The following is a 22,632-nucleotide window of genomic DNA, read 5'->3' as shown; positions in this document are numbered from 1 at the left end:
GAATGATGGAATCAACAAAAAGAGTTAGTAAATGTTCTTTGGAAATTGAAGGATTTTATGTTGTCTCTGCTAATAGTGTCAGCAGTATCGATAAGGAGTTTGTTCCTTTAAATCAAAAATTGGACCAACGGTTACTTGAGAAGTCATGTGATGAAGGGATTCTCACGCTTTTCGAAAAAGGTTTCTGTATGCTATTTTCGTCCGCACAGCAGATTATTGCAGCCTGGTGGGAGTAGGCTTTGTTGCTTTGGCTTATTGGCTGGTCAAAATCTTCATAGACATTATGTTTGACTTTTTTTGGGGGCTCTTGTAATATTTGGACATCTTTGCTTTGTGGTTTGGTTTTCTTCACATCTTTAAAGTTTGAATCCTTGAACATTTTTCTATCATTTCACCAATCAATAAAAAGTTTTTATCTTGCGAAAAAAAAAGAAAAAAAAAGAAAGAAATTAGGAGCCGAGCAGAAGGAACCTTCCAAGAAACTACAAAAGGAGAGTCTTCCAAACATTAATGATCTTGAGTTGGCTATACTTATAAAATAACTCTTATGGTAAGAACACCACCAAGAAGCATGTACACTACTAGCAAAAGAATCTTAGGAGGACAACTAATATTAAAAGATCATTTTTGGCTTCTTTCCCTCCATTAGTGCCAACTAATGGCTTTAACTGTGCAATTCCAGAGAATCATAGATTTTCCTTTGAAGTACATTACCCCTAAAGTCTCAGCAGTCACTGGTCAGCCTTTTGTTGAAAACAGGTCTCTATGCCCAGTTGAGTCCGGATGAAAAGACCAACCACCATAAGTAAAAGGAACGAAGAATGAAAATGTGATCAATAGTGACTTCATTTTATTACAAAAGCTGCACACCTAGGAAGATAAAGCCCAGAAGGGGAATTTTCTTTCAAGTTTGTCTGGTACAGGGGGGCCTTTAGATAAGCTTGAGATTTAGTGAGGTGACTGAAGGTGGATTGGCTTAAAGAGAGCCTGAAGGGTCAAATTTCCAAATAATTTGATCTAGCCCGACATATAGCTCTTCATCTAATTTTTCTGTAAAAGCAGCCCAGCTAGCACTCTCTGTTAAAAAGTCTCCTCATAATCCAAAATCTCACATCTGAAGATCACCCCTCTTGCACGCTGGAATTGACGCTATGGAAGAAAGGATGAAAAGTTCTAGTTTTTTTTTTTTTTAGATAAAAAATAAACCAAACTTTCATTAAGAAAAAATAAATAATACACGAGTACACGAAAAGGAAAAGCCTACAAAAAGGAGTAAAAACTTGAAAAAAAAAAAAAAAAAAAAAAAGTCTCCAATCAAGTACTTGAAACCTAGAGGATAATTACAAAATAACTTCAGTACCAAAGTCTAGAGATAAAATGTAATCTAACAAGGGACTAAACATCAATAAAAGATCTCTCCAACCCTCTAAAGATTCTATTATTGATCTCTCTCCAAAGGCCCCCCCAAAAACGGAACTTCTAGGTAAAGTTGTGAGAAAGGTAACGTTTCAGCTCAGGCACCTTCCCAAGACAGGCATGACCTGTTTGTAGCTTAAAAATTCAGAAAACTCAGAAAGCCTACCCAATTTTTATCGATATCCACTCAAGGTCTACCCCAAGCCAATCCTTTTATAGGTTTATTAACCCATCCGTAGAGACCAGTGCCATAAATTGCGACTCACTATCCTCAATAGGTTATTATGTTGAACATGGATAAACTATCTTTGTAAAAAAATGTAAGGCATTAGTGAGAAGTTATAGCATCTATATTAGTGTGTAATTCTGTAAGAATCTTAGTAACAGCAACCCATTAGTGGAATGCCCCCTTCTTGTAATTTTACATTAAACAAGTATTGGGTTCTCATCCCTATCTATTTACATTTGACTCTAGCGACTGAAATATTATTGAGTGTTTACTCACAAACCTCTCTAACCCTCTGAAGGACAACAAACATAATTGATCAAAATATGTGATAATTGGACAGGAAAAAGGAACAATGAGAAGAAGGCAACAAAATACCAAAAATGTTGATAAATATCTCTGTATTCTCATCCACATGAGAAGAAATAAAAAGGCTGGATTTCAGCAAATTGGAAATTTTCTTGTAGTATAAAAAATGTACCAGAAGTGCTTGTTTCTTCTTGGAGTTAGAGTTTACTATGAGATCTCTAGAGACTGCAAGCATTGACGAATTTAGGTGTCTCTTCCCATTCTACAAACATATGAATTAATGTTATACCAGAACGTACCTAGCCGGAAAACTGTTAATAGTGCAGGATAATAAAATGTGAGTAAATAGACTGTTTATTTGTTTGACGAATATAACATGCTAATTAAGACCGACTTACTCTGCAGATGACGTTCGCAATTTTCAAGTCTTTTTCCAACTCCCTGAACAAATGCATCCCCTTCACTGGTCAAAAGTAAAAACCGGCATCCCATTTAACTAGCATTCAATTCCAAAATTAAATTTTTCACCATCTAGATAGCTCTTAAGATAAATGAAGCAAACAAGAAAACAGACTTCCAGTATCAAACAGCATTTTGGAAACACCATCACAATAACAAAAGGTGAACTACATCAATTGGAGACCATTACGCAAAAAGAAAAATAATTCTGATTCAATTTTGGAAAAGGAAAATGGTCAGTAAAAGCATTAATGAAACCTGAGTTTTCCTTGGGAGCAAGCAGAAAATATGGTGGTAGGACGAATATATCATCATTAGAACAACTATACAGACAAGAATTTTCATCTTCAATGACTGCGTTAACTTGAAGAATGTCTAACGAATTTGAAGTCTTATAGGTCTAAATTCCTCTTAATAGGCATTAAGACGGAAGAAAAATCAATTGGAGTGACATTCCCGAATTGAAGGAAAAAAATCTTCCCTCTTTAGGATCAGTAATTTCAATTGAAGCAGGAATGAAACCATGTAAGTTCCCCACTTATAGCATCAAAAGTGCTCATATTCTAATAATGAAGAGGATTATATAACCCAGATAACCTTTGGTGAATTCTAGATTGTTGTGCTTGCTAAAGTTCCATCTTTCAAGCTTCAAAGGCATCTATTGGAGCAGAAGGCTGGATGAAAGATTTTAAAATATCCAAATAGGATTTAAGACGGCACTTCAAAGGTTGAGTCTTACACTAATCTTTCAAGTCAAGCTTCTCAATTTTCATGATTAAATCTCTCTAACATATTCCAAAAAGTGAGTCGGCCACACTTCAAAAACTCACAAGGGATACTAATCATCTTCCTAACACCAGAAATTGGCAGCACAATACAATGAATAACTGTTTATGAAGAAAACCAACGTTTCTAAATTCTGGTAGTTCCAAACTCATCTCTATCTTGCTTGGAAAAAATCTGACAAGTGGGCAAAGCTTCATTTTAACCAATAATTCCTCAAACCATCAAAGATGAGAAAATGAAAGAGAGATAACAGTCTTAAAATCCTTATCTTCCACAAAAGAAATATATATATGTGTGTGTTTATATATATGTTTTCGAACCAAATGCAATAACTCTTGTAGATCTCCTTAATGGTGTGTGTTAGGCAAAATAGAGTTAAAACATATTTTTCCTTTCTTGACTTCTTTGTGGAGCAAAAAATTCAATGTTTTCAAAGATCGGGTGAGGAGTTTTGGATGGTGGAAAGTTTAACGCTTCTTTACGGGCGTCACCAAGCCTTTGTAATTATGAGTTCGGCCTTCTTTTGGCTTGGAGTTATTGTAGAAGTTAGGGACAGACACCTTTTTCTTTTTATGTCCACAGATCACTTCATCAGGCCTTTTATCAGTTTATATACTCGCCCTTTAGAAGAAAGGATTTGATTCTGTAGTGCAATCCACCCAAGCTCGTTGGTAGGTGAGGCTTTAGCAAAATCAGAAGAAAAAAAAAAGGCACGAAGGGACCAAGGGAGAAAATCCGGAATAGTATTTTGCTTCTCTAGATTATTAGTTAAGTCTTCTTCTAACTATTCATTATAAGTCAAAATCTTTTTTTTCTTCTGCAGTAGGTTTTGTTTGTCACCCTTCCGTGGGAAAAAAGAAACAAGATGAGATTATATTATAAGAGAGGATTTACATAATTTAAAGATGAGGCCTTATTATATAAAATAAAAAAACAGAAGAAAATATGAAGAGAAAAGAATTCTACAATGTAGAATAAAAGGCGTCAACGAAATCCTGAACACATTATACAAAAGATAAATACTGAAATGTTATCCCAAATCATGACCACGTGCATGAACCTTCCATGTAGAATGAAGGTAATAGCTAGTTCCCTAGAATTGAGCCTCACAAACATGCAAGAACAAAATTAACAAATAAAAGAAAACACAGAACAGAAGGGGGAAAAAATAAATAAATAAATAATTTTTGGCTGTTTTTTCTTTTTTTTTCTTTTTAGAATAAACAAGCATAATTTTTCCATTGATAGGATGAAAAATTACAACAAAAGTTACAACAACTAACATTTGAAGACTATATCTTAAACAATACAGATACACCCAAATCCAATAAAAAAAGAATTCAAACAACACATATAACCCCAACGATTAGAATAAAAACCACCCAAAAAAAACCGAAGAGTACAACCTCAAGGAACTTGGGAATCAAAAGCAGGCTGAACTACCAAATGAATGTACTTAAACAATAAATTTGTCAGTAAAAATAGTAATCGACTTCATATAGAGAAGACTAAATTAAAGAATGATGTGAGAGCAGCTACTTCAATATTACCAAAGATAAACATCAACCCTCCAACCAAGCCAAATACAAGAACAAGACTAAAACTATGCCCCTTGGAGAAGGGGAGGAGGGAGCAAAAGGAAAAAGAAAGCCGTACCCATCACTTCATGATGCTCCATCAAATGGCGAGACAAACGTTCAGCCACTTTATCAAGTTGAGCCAATCTCTTGGTAGCCTTTCAAGAAATTTTGTTAAGAATTATTCAGTGAGAAGACATGAAAGTCGTGTTGGATTATGAAGTTGGATAATAGGACCATTACTATGATCAGACCAATCAGATATGTATAAATTACTAAGATAGTTAAAGAAGAATTAAATCAATAGATGACTGCAGTTATATAGGGAATTAGTTAAGATAGAAATTAGGAATTAGTTTAGATACCCAGTCTGCAATATATTGGGAATTAGTTTAGATGGTAATTAGGAAAGAACGAAAAAAGATAAAAACTCAAAACGACAAGGTGTAAACAATGAGGATGCAGAAGAACAGTAATGATGTGAGATACCAAAAATTCCTAATAAATACAATAAAATAGTCGAGGATACATGTTTCCAATGGGAACAAAAATATACAATACAATCAGAAAGAAGCCTAAAAAATGTAAGAGAATAAAACAATGAATAACAACTAACGAAGAAATAAAAACTACAGCCAATGACTGTATAAAGAGATCCCATTCCAGCTAAAACATCAGACGTCTTATGGAGAGAAGTATAACGAAAGAGCTTGAACCTCAGATTTGCAGCTTTTCCCCATAATAATAAAGCCAAGAATAGATATTTCTGATGATACACATCTTGCATTTGATTGAGGTAGTTCCAAATGATCAAAATCTTTAAAAGGATTATTACTCTATAGCATGCCCTTCAATACCTTTCAACTGGGGACCTCATAAGAGTCCATCGAGTGAAAATAAAATTTCCGTCAATACACCCTAGTTCATCTTAAGAAGAAAACCGAGATCACAATTCTTTCCAAAGATGTTTCCGTTTTCTACCATATTCATTTGTTGTCCAACAAAATTTCTTAACCTGAAAAAGAATTTGAGAGTGAGAGTCCGCCCCCCCACCCAATGCTCTCTCCTCTCTCCCCCTCTTTTCAGTTCAAGTCTCCTTCCATCGCCAGAGTGAACTTCACTTTCATATTCATATGATTTAAGTGTTCGCGCCTATTTACTATAATGGAATCAAGGAGTTGTTGTGTTCGTAATTTTTTTTTTTTCGGTATTTGGTTTGAAGATGGCAAGTTCTTTATCGAGGATTTGAATTAAGAGAGTGCTTCCTCAATTTGAATCTCATATTCGTTGGTTTGAATGTTCTCTGGTCAAGCTTCTTCATCTTCTCATGCATTTTTTCGCATTTTAATCAATATATAGACGAGACTGGGACGTCTTGTTTAGCCAAGTCGAGTTATCTCCATAACATGTTTATACATTGTGTCATTTGGCCTTCTTTTGCTGGAAGAAAACTTCTGCCTGTTTTTCTGATCAAGCCAAGAAAAGTTGGCTTATCTTCTGGAAAATGTTGAGAGACTGCCGAAATGTGGGAAAAACTTGATAGATGCTTCATTTTGACCTCAAACTCTCTTGGTTTGTCCTTCCTCCAAACCAAAATTGATCCATGTTAAGCTGTTATCATTAAGTTACGCAAAGATGGTTCAGTTAAAGAAGGGTATGCCTCAATTCAACCATCAATTTTGAGACGTAGGGTCTTTTGATTTTGGTTTCTGATTGAAAAGATAAGAAAATGATGTCTTGTCAATGAATTTTATGTGTAGAAGAAATAGCCTTGATTATAAGAATATTGGTGTAATGCCATTAAATAAGGAAATTAGTTAGCCAACTTTTATATTTTTCTGAATTGTTACCTATTCTCTAGAAAATTAGTTAGTTTTTCTCTATTATAGAAGGTCTATGTACTTCACTAACGTAGATGAGAAAATAAGAGGAAGATGTCTTAACTTGCAGCATGGTATCAAAGTATTTAATTTCTCAAAAATCTGATAGAACCAAATCCTACCTGAATCGATAAAATCTTCATAGTTGTAAATCCTATGACCAAATTTCATTCGGAGCTTTCATAATTGTTGTAACCGTGACCAAGCAAATCATGAAGAAAGAAAAAGGGAAAAAAAACTAACTCTACAAATCATAACAGCAAGTCACCTTGTTTTTTGCCCCCCCTATCGTCACCTTTTCATCACTTTCGTGCCTCCCACCTAGGTTACAAGCTAGCCACCCATAGCGCCAGCTTGTTCACCGCATCCAGCCCAAATAGGAAGGCCCTTGTCAATCCAGCCCAGCAAAGAAGACCCAGCAAGATTGTTTGTTTAGTGGAGGATCCTGCCCCTTGTTCACCGCATCCAGCCTAGCAAGGATTTTGGATCCGCAGCCCCAGCAAGCTTTATCTAATGTTTTTGTTCAGTTGAGGGTCTGCAGGTTCTCAAATGCAGAGCCCACAAGGATGCCACGAGTTTCCGTTTTTCTAGGTTGTTCACCGCAAGGATTTGGATCCAGCCCACTAAAAGCTCCCATCAACCCACACTTGGATAAAGCTTTGTTTGCTTTGCTCCTAAAGAGCTTCCAGGCCAGTTTCATCTCTCTGCTTAAAACTCCATGTCCAAAGAATCACATCATCAGCAGAGGAGGAAGATCCTACAACCCAAAAGAAAGGTGACCTTTAACCCATCTGATTATCATACCGACTCAACAAAAATAAAATAAAATAAAAATAAAAAACAAACTTCCTCAAATAGTCTCAAATTGTGCAGACATACCATAAGGAAGAGAAAACTTCGACATCTCATTGGACAGGATCAAGACCAGCGAAGACGAATCCAGAATTTACTACATAGGACGAGCAAGACTCCATGATAATGTCATGGCTCTAGGATTCTCTAGAACCATCCATCAGTGGTACATATATGTTTTTACAGACAAGTCATATTGGATTTCATTCATCGCACGACACCAAAGCTCGAGATGCTACTCACATCTATGAAATCAAGATCATGACTGGAGCCATGAAGCAAGAGACAAAACTATCACAGAATATACCAATATCTTGCAAACATTATGGCAGAAACTCGATTATTATTGGGTATTCAAGATGAATTGCACTACAAATGTCATAATCCTAAACAAATTTGTTGAAGCAAATAGTGTCTAGGAATTTTAGCAAGTCTCAATAACGAGTTTGACCAATCATTGGAAAAGAGGAAACATGATCCCTAGAAGAAACAGTTACCTTTATTCAAACAAAAGAGAGCCGATGGAGATTTATGTTTGACAAGCAACCCCAGTTTAAATGCATCGGTTTTTCTAATAGAGAGAAAGAAACCATGAAAGAAACAACCAAAGAAAGAATAACAAAGACAACTTATGGTGTACTCCCCGTGAGAAAGCACGCCATATGAAGGAGAGTTGAAAGTTGAATGGAAAGCCTCCCAACCGTGAGAAATCAAGGAGGCCCGCGTCGTGGTTGGGAAAACAAGGGAGAGATGTCTAAAGCATGGGCTTACAACACAATGGAGTCCAACTTAGAACATAAGCCACCAATTGTGGATAATAGTGGTTTAATAATGAAGAAATTGAGAGATTGAAGATGTTCTTAGACTCCCTCAACAAGTCAGGTTAACTCTTGGATTATATACTCCAATGCAACTGATCACATGACCTCTTGCTCACAATGTTTTAAAACGTACAAACCATGTCTGAGTAATCGAAAAATTACAGTGTCAAATGGAACCAGTGTCACTGTTGCAGGAATAAGCGACGTATTCATCTTTCAAACCCTTACACTAAAACACGTCCTACATGTTTCAAAACTATCTAATAGTCTCATTTCCATACAAAAGCTTACTCATGACTACACTGTAGTGTTATGTTCTCCTCATCGTGTTGTGTTTTCAGGACCAGGTCTTGCGATGAACGATTGAACTTGCTAAGGAATTGAATGGCCTATTCTACTTCCAATTTTGAGAGAACAATAAGTTGTGCACCTAATTTAGTTCATACAATATAGCCATCAAGTTTCAATGCCTTGACAATCTCAAGTAAGTCTTCCTTCACCTCTTCATTCACCTTTTCAATAAATCCCTTAGAGATAAGACAGGCTAACTCTTCGATTATGTACTCCAGTGCAACTGATTCCATGACCTCTTACTCACAATGTCTTAAAATCTATAAACCATGTCTGAGTAATCGAAAAATTACAGTAGCAAATGGAACCAGTGCCATCATTGCAGGAATAAGCGACGTATTCATCTTTCAAATCCTTACACTAAAACACGTCCTACATGTTCCAAAACTATCTAACAGTCTCATTTCCATGCCAAAGCTTACCCATGACTACCACTGTAGTGTTATTTTCTCCTCGTCGTGTTGTGATTTCAAGACCAGGTCTTGCAATGGACGATTCAACTTGTTAGGGAATTGAATGGCCTGTACTACTTCCAATTACTTGAGAGAAGAATAAGTCGTGCACCTGAATTAGTTCATGCAATAAAGTCATCAAGTTCCAGTTCCTTGACAATCTCAGATAACTCTTCATTCACCTTTTGGATAAACCTTTTAGAGATAAGTCAGGCTAACTCTTGGATTATATATGCCGGTGCAACTGATCACATGACCTCTCACTCATAATGTTTTAAAACGTATAAACCATGCCTATGTAATCGAAAAAATTACAATGGCAAATGGTACCCATGCCATCATTGCAGGAATAAGCGACATATTCATCTTTCAAACACTCACACTAAAGCCTATGACTGCAACTGTAGTGTTATTTTCTCCTCTTCATGTTGTGTTTTCAGGACCAGGTATTGCGATGGACGATTGAACTTGCCAAGGAACAGAATGGCCTATACTACTTGCAAGTACTTGAGAGAACAATATGTCATGCACCTGTGTCATTTCTTAGTTCATGCAATAAAGATGTGATTTAGTTACATCATTTTCGCATGGATCGTCCCTCATTTAGAGTCTTGAAAATTATGTTTTCAAATTTGTTTCAAGGATTTCAAGTTTCTGATTTTCATTGTGATACATGTGAATTTGTCAAACATACACGTGTATCTTTTCACATTGGTCAAAATAAAAATTCTACTCCTTTTCATTTGATTCATAGTGATATATGGAGATCCTCAACTGTTTCAAATATTTCCAATGCTTGTTGGTTTCTCATGTTAATTGACGATTGCCAGGGTTACATGGCTATTCTTTCGCAAACAAAAATTTAATGCTAGTACTACTATTCCTACCTTCGACTCAATTATTTGAACCCAATTTGGAGTCAAAATCAAAATATTTCAAACTAATAAAGCTAGAGATTACTTCTATCAAACCTTAACCTAGTGCTTTCAATCAACATTATTCATGACTCTACATGTGTTATTATGCTACAACAAAATAGAGTGACCGAGAGGAAAAATGGACACCTTTTAAACACTATCTGAGTCTTACTTCTTCACGAAAACACGAAAACATGTCGAAGACTAACAAGGAAGAGGTAAGTCCTTGCTACAACTCACGTGATTAATCGTCTCCTAATATCGCCTGAATAATCTACACTCAATAGAAGTCCTCGACTCACTTCATCCTCACTTTTGAACATTAAAGAGCCTCCCAACCTGCATATTTGGGCAAATCTTTGTTCATGTACACAAAACTCAAATACATAACACTTAAAGAGGCAAGCTCAATTCGAGAGAAATAAAATGTGTCTTTTTAAGGTATTCTTCGACCACAAACGGGTACAAATGTTACAACCCTACTGCTAGAAAGTCTTACACCTCAATTGATGTTCACCGAGCATAATTTGTTCTTCTCTAAGGCCTTCATTCAGGAGGAGAATGTAGTGATCGAGAGAAATAAAATGTGTCTTTTTAAGGTATTCTTCAACCACAAACGGGTACAAATGTTACAACCCTACCGCTAGAAAGTCTTACACCTCAATTGATGTTCACCGACCATAATTTGTTCTTCTCTAAGGCCTTCATTCAGGAGGAGCATGTAGTGATTGAAGAGAGACCATGGGAAATAGTTGAACCGCTGGACACAATAAATAACTAGCACATAGGATCAATTATTGAGTTCACTTCTACTACCAGTTCCAATCATGAGACCACACCTACTATTGGTTCCAATCATGAGTCCACAACAACTGGTTCCAATCACAGGCCCACTCCTACTGTCGTAATGTCATCGATTGAACCATCAATTCAACCTCCACTGTCAGATCCATTGTTCTCTCAGGTATATGCTAGAAAGAAAGCCATTTCAGAAATGATACAAGTCCAAACATCCGACTCGACTCGACTCAAAATGCAGATGCAACATAGGTACGAATAGATGATAAACTTCTAACTCTCTAAAAACCCACTAGAGAATGCACAAAACAACCCTTCCTTATACCGTTTACCATTGTTAGTCTAAATTCAATTATTATACCTAACACAATTTACGAAGATTTATTCAAAAGAAAATGGCACGGTGCTATTGAAGAAGAAATGTATGCTCTAGATAAGAATACCACGTGGGAATACACAAATATTTCTTAAATTAAGGATAGGAATTACACAAATATTCCTTCAATTAAGATCATTTTTCGGCATTGAAGTAACATACTCACCTCAAGACATTTTCATATCATAAAATAAATATTTAATGGATTTATTGATGGAAACATGGACAAGCAGATGTAAACTTGCAACAATGCCAAAGGATTCACATCAAAACTTGGGAGAGTCATAAGAATAACCTACTGTGAACAAAGAGATGTATCATAGACTAGTGGGGAGGCTTATCTATCTAACTAACATTCGACCCGACATAGCATCCTCAATAAGTGTAATTAGCTAATTTATGCATGATCCACAGGAATCTCACCTTCAAGCAACCTATAAGGTGTTACATTACCTGAAAAGAACTTCAAGAAAAGGAATTTTGTTCAAACGGAATAATTTCCTTGTAATGGAAGCTTACATCAACGTTGACTATGCTAGACCAATAGTGGACAGAAGATCTACTAAGGGGTATTGTACTTTTATCAGAGGTAATGTGGTAACATGGAGGAGCAAAAAGCAAAAAGTGGTAGCTTGATCATTTGATGAATCAAAGCTTGGAGCTATTGCACAAACGTTGTGTAAGCTCTTTGATTGAAGATAATCCTTAATAACTTACCGATTGAGAGAGAAGACCTGATAAAGTTGTGCTGCGACAACAAATCAGTCATCAATATTGTTCATAATCCTATCGAACATGATAGGACAAAGTAGGTAGACATCAATCCACATTTTATTAAGGAGAAGCTGGGATAGTATGCATGAGGTCTGTGCCCTTATGGCTTCAACAAAAAGATGTGCTAACAAAAGAACTTCACCGGACAATGTTTCATGATATTGTTGTAAATTGTCATAAGATTAGATTACATTTGATTTGGTTTTTGGATTAGATTTGATTTGGTTTTTGGATTTGAATTAGAATTAGATTCGATTGGGTTATTTGAATTAGATTTAGTCTCAGTCAGAGATTTGATTTGTAATGCTATATAATGAGAGAGTTCTCCCTCCATTCCAGATATCACTTGACAACAAGTGGGATTCGGGAGTTGGGAGAGTTTTGGGTGTCACATTGTATTTGTTGGGTGACACATTGGTGAGAGACTTTGTAGTGTGATAGTGAGGCATTCACTTGTAACACTTGGGTTTTTTAGTGATTGATTGCTACCCGTGGATGTAGGGGAACTTCTTCTCTCCGAACCACGTAAATATCTTGGTGTCTCTTTGTGTGATTCTGTTCACTGGTGTTGTGAGTACATTCGTTCCACTTCCGGCGCACAACAGATATAGTATCTGAGAATGGAGGATATTTCTTCCCTAGGGGAGTGTTGAAGAAGTAGCCTTATAATGTCATTAAATAAGGTTATTAGTTAATCAACTTTTCTATATTTTTTATTGTTACCTATTCTCTAGAGAAGTAGTTAGTTCTCTATTTTAAAAGGCTTATGTACTTCACTCATGTAGATGAGAAAATACGAGCAAGATACCTTAATGCAACAATAAGCTCTTGGTAGTTTCAAAGATTCTTTTTGCTCACATTTCATGGAAGGACATTTGTAGCACTTAAAAGACTCATTTTCATACTAATTCCTTCATCAACCCTTGATGCATGATAAGGCGTGTTGGACATGGATGAACGGCTTTCTACATAAATCTATAATGGAAAATGGAGATTTATACGTAATTTTTATTTGAAGACCAAATTTTGTCTAGAGAAAAGCATTCTCACCCTAAATTAATTACCAGCTAGGTGGTTGAATTTTTTGGAGTACTGAAGTAGCATTTATATCATAATCCCTCATAAAATTAAGCTGTGACAGTACCACCACAGCTTTATTAGTGAATTACTCATATATCTAGAACGAAGAAACCTAGTTGCAGGTACAATTAGAACAAATGATATATGGCTTATATGAAATGAGGCAGATACCACGTACACTTGTAGGGTTATATTGAGTAACTAAAAAACTACCTGTTTCTCGAAATATTCCAGATCACTTTCTTCTGAGGGAACATGCTCTAATATATGCCTAACCGGATCAAAGTCCTGCAGTAAGAATTAAGAATTAAGAATTAATTCAACACTCTTTACCGCCCGTTAAAATATAGGCGGCACAAGTAGATGAAAGAATCTTACAAAGCTCCAAGTGCAAATCAGAATGCAGCAAAAGATAGAAAGTCAAAGAATAATATATATTTAAATTTTCACTCATGTATAAACAAGAGAATTTCACAATTAAATTACAAGTTTAGTCCTTGAACTTTGAGGCTTGGTTCTAATGTGTCCATAAACTTTCAACTATGTGTCTAATAGGTCTGTTATATATTGGACATTTTGATCTATTAGATATAAATTTAAATTTTATGTCCAATAACATTCTAAGCTTTTTAATATTGGGTTTAACAGGCCTATGAATTTTTTAAAATGATACAAAACTACTGACACAAAATGAAATTTCATAGTCACAATGGACACAAAAAAAGATAAAGAACACCAAATTGTAGATATAGGGTCCCATTGGACAAATTTTGAGGTGCCTATTGACAAGGACCTATTAGACATTTTCTGAAATATCTTAAAGTTCATGGACTAATTTATAATTTAATATAAAATATGTAAGGTGAATTAATAAGAGACTTTAGGATTTAAAAAATGTAATACGGTATTACAAGAATCGAGCCTGTAAACGAATGATCCAAGTAAATGATAGTAACAATAGTAAGTAGCACCTCTTCATAGAAAACATCCTCTAGTTCCTCTACTTCTTGCCCATGAATTCTACTGCCATATATTGAGCTCAGTTCTTCCGAGCTAGATGAGAGACCAAATCTCTGGTGAGGAGGCAATACTGCAAGTGCACGGGCAACAGCTGCCGCAGCCACAGCACGTGCTGGAACCTGTCAATAAGGTGACAAACAAATGATTGAACTCCCAGCTAATCATTTCTTTCAGACAAACAAAAATGCAAAAAGATATTTGCTTCTCTTTTAATGAGAAACAAAATTTATAGCGACAGATGAAAAAGAAGAAAAATGTTCAAGGATACAAACTTTGAAAGGAAGTGAAAAATGAAAAGAAAAAAATAAAAGATACGAAAAAACACCAAAAGCAAGGGAGGAAATAGGATTTGAAAAAATAGATTTGAAGCCAAGACTTTTATGCTGCCATTGACTGATTGAACAACTGCTTCTAACCTAACCTCACCAAATAGTATGGGAAAGAAAATTCTTATTACCCAAAAGGTGAATTAATAACCAGATTCTTACATGAAAGGCTCTCCAAACTCTTTACCTACTTCATAAATGCAATGCCTCGAAGACCTTTCATCTTCCCAAAATTTTCTACATTCTTTCAAAATCCAAGCTTCCTTATCAGCCAACCGAGTGAATACACATTTGAAGATTCTAATGTGGCAAGATTTCATATACTTCAAGCTCACACTTATTTAGAAAAGAGGAGAATTTCACTTTTCCAAATAGAACTTTTTTTTAGTGAGGCATACAAAAATAAAGCTCACAAAAAGGAGCTAACCTGCTCAAAAGGGCTCCAATCAAGTACAATAAGACTAAGAGTGTAATTACAAAAAGGTTTTATCACTAAAGCCCAAAGAGAAATATAGAATATGACCAAAGACCGAACATTCCTGAAGGCCTCTCCCGATCCCTAACAATTCTACAATTTCTCTTGCTCTTAAAACTCCACAAAATAGCACACACCCCAAACTACCACAAAAAAAAAAAGCCCTTTCTCGCAAAAAGGTGAATGGAGAAGGAGATCATCAATCATCTCTCTGCAACTCTGAAAGCTAGTAAAACAAAAACCGAACACCTCATCAAAGTGACTCCAAGCAGCACTTGCAAAAGCAGATATCCAAAGAAGATAATCAAGGCCATTTACTGCTCTCTTGCAGAAAATACATCAGAATGAACTCCTACACAAGATCCTATGCAAAGATGTTAACTCTTCCATGAAAAACCAATTAAACAAAGAACTTGACCTTCTAGAAATCTTAACCTTCCACACAAAGGCAAAAATGGAAAGGCTCAAAGGGGAACTGACCAAACACCAAAGGAAAGAATTACAATAAAAGCCTTTGGACAGACTAGGACTCTAAAACTGAACATCCCTCCTACCGAGGCTAAGGTGAAAATCCCCCATCAAGGGTACAAAGCCAGCACATTTGTCATTTCTTATTGATTAATGAACGACAAAAACATAAAGAATGAGAAAGAATCGAAGTTTTCGAATGTTACTTCAATAAGAACAATTGTTATAACCTGGGAATATAAGGAGTAAAGGGGTCTATTTACCAACCATTTATCCTCTCAAAAGTTAGTATTGTTGAATGAATGACCTTAATTATATTTATGTGTATCCTAACCTTAATTATAACCATATTGTTATCTAATATCTAGGAGTTTTATTTTTATGCATTGTTACTTATTATTTAGGTATTGATATTGTTACCTAATATCTAGGTAGTTATATCGTTACTAATATCTAGGTACTTTTTTTTATTATAAAAGGCACATGTATCTCTTTGAAAATTAAGAGGAAATGTAAAATAATTTATACTTGCAACATGGTGTCACAGTCATTCTATTATGAGAGGTGTGATTAATCAGTGTAGCCCTCATAGTTACCTATCTTCCACCTTAACCAAATTTATTTGGAGCATTTATAGCTTCAATCTTCCCCCTTGACCAAATTTGAGCCTTCATAGCCACCGATCTTCCACCTTGACCAAATTTGAGCCTTCATAGCTACTGATCTTCCACTTGACCGACCAAATTTATTTGGAGCATTTATAGCTTCAATCTTCCCCCTTGACCAAATTTGAGCCTTCATAGCCACCGATCTTCCACCTTGACCAAATTTGAGCCTTCATAGCTACTGATCTTCCACTTGACCGACCAAATTTAGTCAGAGCTTTCATAGCTACCAATCTTCCACCTTGACCAAATTTATTCAAAATCTATATAGCTACTACTGAAGTCGTGCCTTGACATTGAAGACATGTTGTCGAAGTCATGTGATTAGTATTGCACATAATCTTATCCAATCTAAGCTGGGAATTGATGATATCTGTTCATGGATGATTCCGCAGCTTAAGGGGAAGTGTTGAAGCAATGACCTTAATTATCTTTACGTAAAGCATAGCCTTAATTATATTCAAACTATTACCTAATATCTAAAGATTAAGTTAGATTTATTTTTATGTATTGTTACCTATTGGTAGTTATATTATTAACTAATATCTAGGTAGTTATATTGTTACAAGTATCTAGGTATTTAATTAAACTTTCTTTATCACAAAAGGAACACCTCTCTGAAAATTAAGAAGAAATGTGAGCAAGATAACTTATACTTGCAATCGGTATCTCTCCCATCATTCGCTACACTAAGAAGAAACTAAGAAAAGAAATGAAGTTTAGCCAAAATATCTCCCTACGGGTTGTTGGAAGTGCTTTTAACCCCACCAACAGTCTATTTAAAAGGATGAAGACCATGCTTGTTGCAGTAGCCTTGTGTCATAAGGTGTCAAAATCATGATGGAATCACCAAGGTCATTTAGCCATAAGAGTTTTATTCCTCACCCTTACATTACTCAAGCCTAACCCACCTAGAACCAGTGGCTTAGACACCGCCTCCCACCTCAACGGATGAGAACATTTTCCCTCCTCAGTTTTTGAAATACAAGTTTATGGGTGATTCAATTTTTTCCTTCCCGTTCTTGTGAGAAATATGATAAATCCTCTTGCGATATTTTTTTGTGAAATGTACATTTTTAGCTTCTCCATGGAGTACTTTGCACGGTTCCTTTTGTAATACACAACATTATTCCATTAATTTAGATGGGAAGTCTTGTGTTGTTAATCCTTCAAAATAAGCTTGGGACTCCTCACCCTTAAGGCCTTTTGACTGGTTCATCTTCAACTTTTTTATGAATATATGTCTGATAGTATATACGTAAATATCAGAGCTTATTACTCCTTTTATCCTTTATTGTAATTTTAGGGCTTCCGCCTATATATATTGAACTCTAAGGTATAGAATGAGTCACGAGTTCTCTCATATTTCGGTCTTACATTACCATGGTATCAGAGCTCTAGATCTTCTCCTAGGGAAATTAAAGTTTTGTTACCAATAAGGGTTTTATGAACTTTTTGGGCCCTTTGTTTTTCATCTTAGGTGTTTTGTGAGCGTGTTTCCCATTTGCACCTAAACCTACCATCATCGTTGTTGCCACCGCCAGTGTTTGTCGGTTGTTGTTGTTGTTGTTGCTGCTGCATATTTGGTCTTTCTTTCCCCATTTATTGCCATCATCATGCCACCGAGGAAGTCCATCTTTCGATTTGAAGAAACCCATAATTTAACAAGCAACATAGTCGCACATTGGCCACACGCACCACAAGAAGTTGCTGCCCAGCGTCCCATGAGCCAACGCACTGTTGTATGAATTCATCCTGAGTTTTGATTTTGAGCGTGTTTGTATCTTTAGGTTCGACAAAGCACACTTGGTTGTCAGGATATTTGGACAATTAGTTTTTTTATTTTTTTTTCGTATTGTTTCAGGTATGTTATTTGCGGTTCAGTTCTGTTTTCAGAGATTTTTGGCAATTCAAATCCATTTTTAGAGATTTTCAGAGATTTTTAGAATGCTTTGTTGGCTCTTACCACTTTTGACTTGTTTATAAGGGTATCTTGGTCCCAATCAGCTCGGGTTCAAAGTTGTTTCGTAAAAGAAGTAGAGTTCTTTTATTGAAAACTCCAATAAGATCAGATTTTCAAAATGTCTGATTCATGATTTTGATTACATTTTTTGTTATATATTCATCATTGATCTATGGCTGACCTAAAGGTCGCAATGGTAGCTAATGTGGTTAAACCAAGGACTACTTCCATCCATTATTCATCTAAGAAGCCATTTGTGAATTCGACAGTACTAGAAATCATCTAAAGCATCCCCTTCATCATCCACACTTACTTATTACAATCATTGCTGATTCAAGTAGCATGAATTGTTGTACTTTTCCTCATCTACCAAATGGATCATTGACTCTGGTATTACTGATCATATGACGAGTAATCCCAATTTATTTTCCAACATTTTGTCATCTACATCCCTTGAGAATGTTACCATAGTAGATGAATCAAAATCTTCTGTTCTTGGATCTATCACCATCCGTCAACCTCACTCCATCTCTTTCTTTGTCATTTGTCTTCATGTACCTCAATTTTATTTTAATTTAATATTTATTAGTATGCTCACTCGTGACCTTAATTGTTGCGACTCATTTGATCGTGACTATTGCTTGTTTCAAGATCTTGCAACAAAGAAGATTGATGGAAAAGGCCATGAATCTGGAGGACTTCAAAGTCTTCAAACCATTGAAAGGGGATAGATCTCCCCATAAATTTTTCATAACCTTTGATAATAGAGCAATGAGTACCTAACAACACACCAAGCTACAGCCTTAGAACCTACAGCTGAGAAACCAACGAAAAACGACCCACCATAAATTATCAAAACTCAAAACAGAAAACAAAAGAGAAGAAAGAATCCTTAAAAACTCTCAAACATAACTATACGTCCCAAACATAACTTATCCACCTACTACCAAAACCATTTGATGTGCAAACAACCTTGAGAAAATCTCACCAGATTATCTGCTTTCTCAAGATCTGTTTCAAAACCCCACCCCTTTGCCTTTTTCTTCCCCCAGTTTTCCAAAACCTCATTTGCAATGAGAATATAATCCACAATTTGTCGAACTCCGGTAAAGGATTTCGAAAGCAACATACTCTAAACATTGTCCTTTCCCCCAATAATTTCGAGTCTCATTCACCAAGCTAATAGCTCTAAAATCCTTGACCTGCACCACCTCTTCCTTCCTTCCAATCAAGCGAATGAAGTTCTCTTTAGGCTCACAATTTAAAAAAAAAAAAATGTTACAAAACAAACTACTTCCTCTAAATAGCTTTTCATAGTGATTTCTATAACTTATATTCGAAACTAATTATTCCAAATTGGGAATGTATTTTTCAATCCCCTTTGGCCAGGGGTTTGAGAGGGAGGTACCCCATCTCTTACCCTCCCTTTTGTACCCAGCTCTTCTGGATTCGTGAAATTATCTGTCTCTAATCCCAAAAAGTACACATCTCAATTATGCTTCCTATTTTAAGTGTAAAAGCCTACGTACTCTGCAACCCAATTCATCAAAGTTCATAGATAAACTATTGATCATCCCCGCGACCAATCCAATGCCATTGATTAGTCAAGTTAGAATACTGTGTAGCTAAATGATACTTCAATTGAATTTAAAAGCACTCCTCAGAACTAGTAACCATCAACTTATACTAATACAACTACACAACAGCTAGCTAAAATCATCCAAAACAACGCCAATAGTGCCATCAGTTACCTCCGGACGATCCGAAGTGGTATGAAGAAGTCCAAGCGATCTAGCCGACCTCACCGAGCTCAAAATCTTCTCCCCAACCTTGGACAAGTCCATTCCACCTCCTTGCAGCAGAAAAAACGGAACAAAGAAGAGAAACCTGGAAGTCTCGAATCCTTCGCTCAAATCACCATCGAACGCCAAAGGGTTTCCGAGAACACTGCCAAATGGAAACAGATTTGGCTGCATTTCACATCAGGTTCATAAGTTCATGCCGCCTTGTGTCGCACATTTGATGCGACAACACTCCCCCGAAATCCGATCTGTTGAATCTACAGAGATCGGGCTGCAATTTATCTGCTTCGTATGTGTTAGTCGATCCAACAAGGTTCGAAAAGTGCAAGGGAGGAAGATGGTGTAAATTTTTCAGTTAATTTGTTGTCTTATCTGCTGTTTGGTAGACTTTAGGTAAGTCCCGAATCTTGACTGATTTCAGCGGCGAGAGTCGGCGACGGCATTGGCAACCATTAAGCCAAAGCTCAATATCTAACATGGCACTCCAATATTCAATCCAGCACATACTAAGTCAAATGTAGTTCTATTGCTTACCATTATTGGGAGTGAATCTAAAGTGGGTTAATTTAGTAGAAGATAATGGGTTTATAAGTAAGAAATACTAAACGTCTGTTCAGAAATCACAAAGCAAAGTCATAAGAGGTTATGCTCAAAGTGGTCAATATTGTACCAAGAGAGTAGTGATTCCTAACATGGTAAGTCATGCTCTAAACTTAATCACGCAATAGATTGGTAGATTGGTAAATCCTCAAATGTTGAATAAAGGACTCCAAAAGAAAAGGAGTCGAGGAGGTGTTGGATGATGAAAGTCCCACATCGGCTTATTAACTGTTCGAAATCTACCCGTTATTAAAAAAGAAAGTAAATAAAAATAAAAACATTTACTTTTTCTTTTTTCAACTTATCTTTTTAATACTAAAAAAATCTTAATTCATTTCGTACAAAAATAGTTAAATTTCATTAGCAAAGAGTAGAAGTTAGAATTGAATCACTTGTAGGTCGAAGGCGTAGAGGTAAGAATTCAAGCCATTTAACTTCGATGATGGAACCGCTTATAAGTTTGATTACGAATCAACCTCGATTGCTTCTAACGTGCAAATTCTAAACAAAATAATTACATATTAATTTTCTGTGCACAAGGTAATAGACGAGTCAAGGATTTAGTTTAAAATAGACGAGTTAAGGACTTATATTGAACATGGCCATCATCAAGTTGGGAACTTGGATTGGATAGAGCGGCTTTGTGATTCTCAAAAAGGACAATTCTCATGTTGTACTCAGGATGGAATCCTTATTTGAACCCAAGATCATCCTTATGTCCTTGGTCAAATGCTTAGTCATTACGAGAACCAACCTCACTTTCGTCCAAACAAGCATTAAACAATCTAGGGAGCGGAGATGATATCATCACTCCAACTTAAGCGGAGTCTAGCCCATAACAAGCCCTCCTTCGTGACCCACCCGGTAATGGAAGGGGAGAGTTCACTTGAACCAATGCTCACAGAGACACAAGAATTATAGGAAAGATACTGCGATGACCTATCGAAGCATTACCTCCACATAGAGGTATAGACCATGAGATCGAGCTACTATCAGGTGCAAGACCACCGGCCAAGAATGCGTATCTAATGGCCCCACCATTTTATACTGTTTGCTACATTTCTTACCCTTCCAAAGTCGCTTTTTACCTTATTGAGGCCATTTAAGGTTACTAAGACTCATATTTACTCAAATTAAATATTCTTGAAATAAAAAAATTGGGGTAATCAATATGTTTAACTAAGCTAAGTTTAATCATATGTCCTAAGAGTGTGATACGGGTATGTAAAGGTATGATGTAAGATGATGCAAGCCTCGTGGCCCCTATATGCACCATAATGTTATGTTATGTTATGTATGCTATGCGATGATGTATGATGTCATGTTATGTATGTATGTGATGTCTACCATACTATGATATGAATGAAATGAAAAATGATGTAAGTCATTCTAACAACCCTAGTTTTCTACTGGCCTAGAGTCGCCACTATATACATGACGTAACTTCTTTATGCGAAAATATTCATTTAAAACGACTTTATAAAACAATGACATGGACTTACTTATAGGTTTATGAAAAGGTCTTAAAACAACACAGGGAAAAATATTCAACATATATTAAAATAAAGCCAGGAAAATATTAAAAAGAGTAATGTCTAGAATATATGGAAATAAATGCAACTATCCTATGCAAATTTCATGGTCTTTGATATGATGTTGTCGTTAATCATACAAGGGTGTCTTGCCTTTACTTAAAATACTAAAGTAGCACATGACTTTAATATTTTAAGAAATATTTGGTAAGTGACCTTACTCTTGGGGTCAAGGAATGCAAACACGTGGAATCATGAATAGGGATCTATCATTTAAAACCAAAGTCTCTTAAGTGGCCTCTAGTCCGCACAAATTGGATGTGTAGTACTTCTCTACATGATTCACGCGTGCGAGCATGGGCCCACCAAGCAAGCTCGCACGCCCCTATACCTACTAGTCGGGCTAGTTGACTGTAGTCGCACACCCGGAGGTACATGGATCATCGTGCATCATGTCAAGCATGATGGTCATCTCATCATCATATTTTATGCGTCCATGCTCATCACAAAAGGAGAAATATCCTGATAAATGTGAACATGTAGTATGCATGAGGTCCTATATTTTTCATCTTAATTATTCATGCAGCATAATCTCACACATTCTTCACATATTACCCTAGATAACTTGCATGCATAAACTTTTACACATTCATCATTCATAACATTACTAGTTGTGCATCAAAAAACTCGTCATTGTCGTACATATT

General features: G+C 36.0%; 1 protein-coding gene across 3 annotated transcripts in view; it reads right to left on the bottom strand.

Moving 5' to 3' along the window:
* LOC111782818 (uncharacterized) overlaps positions 1–20,289 on the bottom strand; it is a 49,136-nt gene extending 28,847 nt beyond the window's left edge. Inside the window, exons 1-6 of one of the 3 annotated variants that reach the window (XR_015414703.1) lie at positions 19,743–20,289; positions 14,046–14,213; positions 13,288–13,362; positions 4,853–4,931; positions 2,350–2,414; positions 2,124–2,213 (exon numbers count right to left, since the gene is read on the bottom strand). Coding sequence is in view for 2 of the 3 variants with exons in the window: in XM_023663627.2 (XP_023519395.2) it covers positions 2,124–2,213; positions 2,350–2,414; positions 4,853–4,931; positions 13,288–13,362; positions 14,046–14,213; positions 19,743–19,967 (702 nt within the window). In the remaining variant the exon portion in view is untranslated. Of the gene's footprint in view, positions 1–2,123; positions 2,214–2,349; positions 2,415–4,852; positions 4,932–6,921; positions 7,411–7,532; positions 7,599–13,287; positions 13,363–14,045; positions 14,214–19,742 lie in introns of those variants that run through there. The other 2 variants (XM_023663627.2, XM_023663628.2) reach the window with 2 other exon arrangements.
* Between the last annotated feature and the right edge of the window lie 2,343 nt (positions 20,290–22,632).

This window comes from Cucurbita pepo, chromosome 20 (assembly GCF_057944985.1).
Source record: "Cucurbita pepo subsp. pepo isolate OVF chromosome 20, ASM5794498v1, whole genome shotgun sequence".
NCBI classification, from domain to species: Eukaryota; Viridiplantae; Streptophyta; class Magnoliopsida; order Cucurbitales; family Cucurbitaceae; genus Cucurbita; species Cucurbita pepo.
Note: the sequence above shows the minus strand (reverse complement) of the source record. Positions and strands in the feature narration are given on the sequence as shown.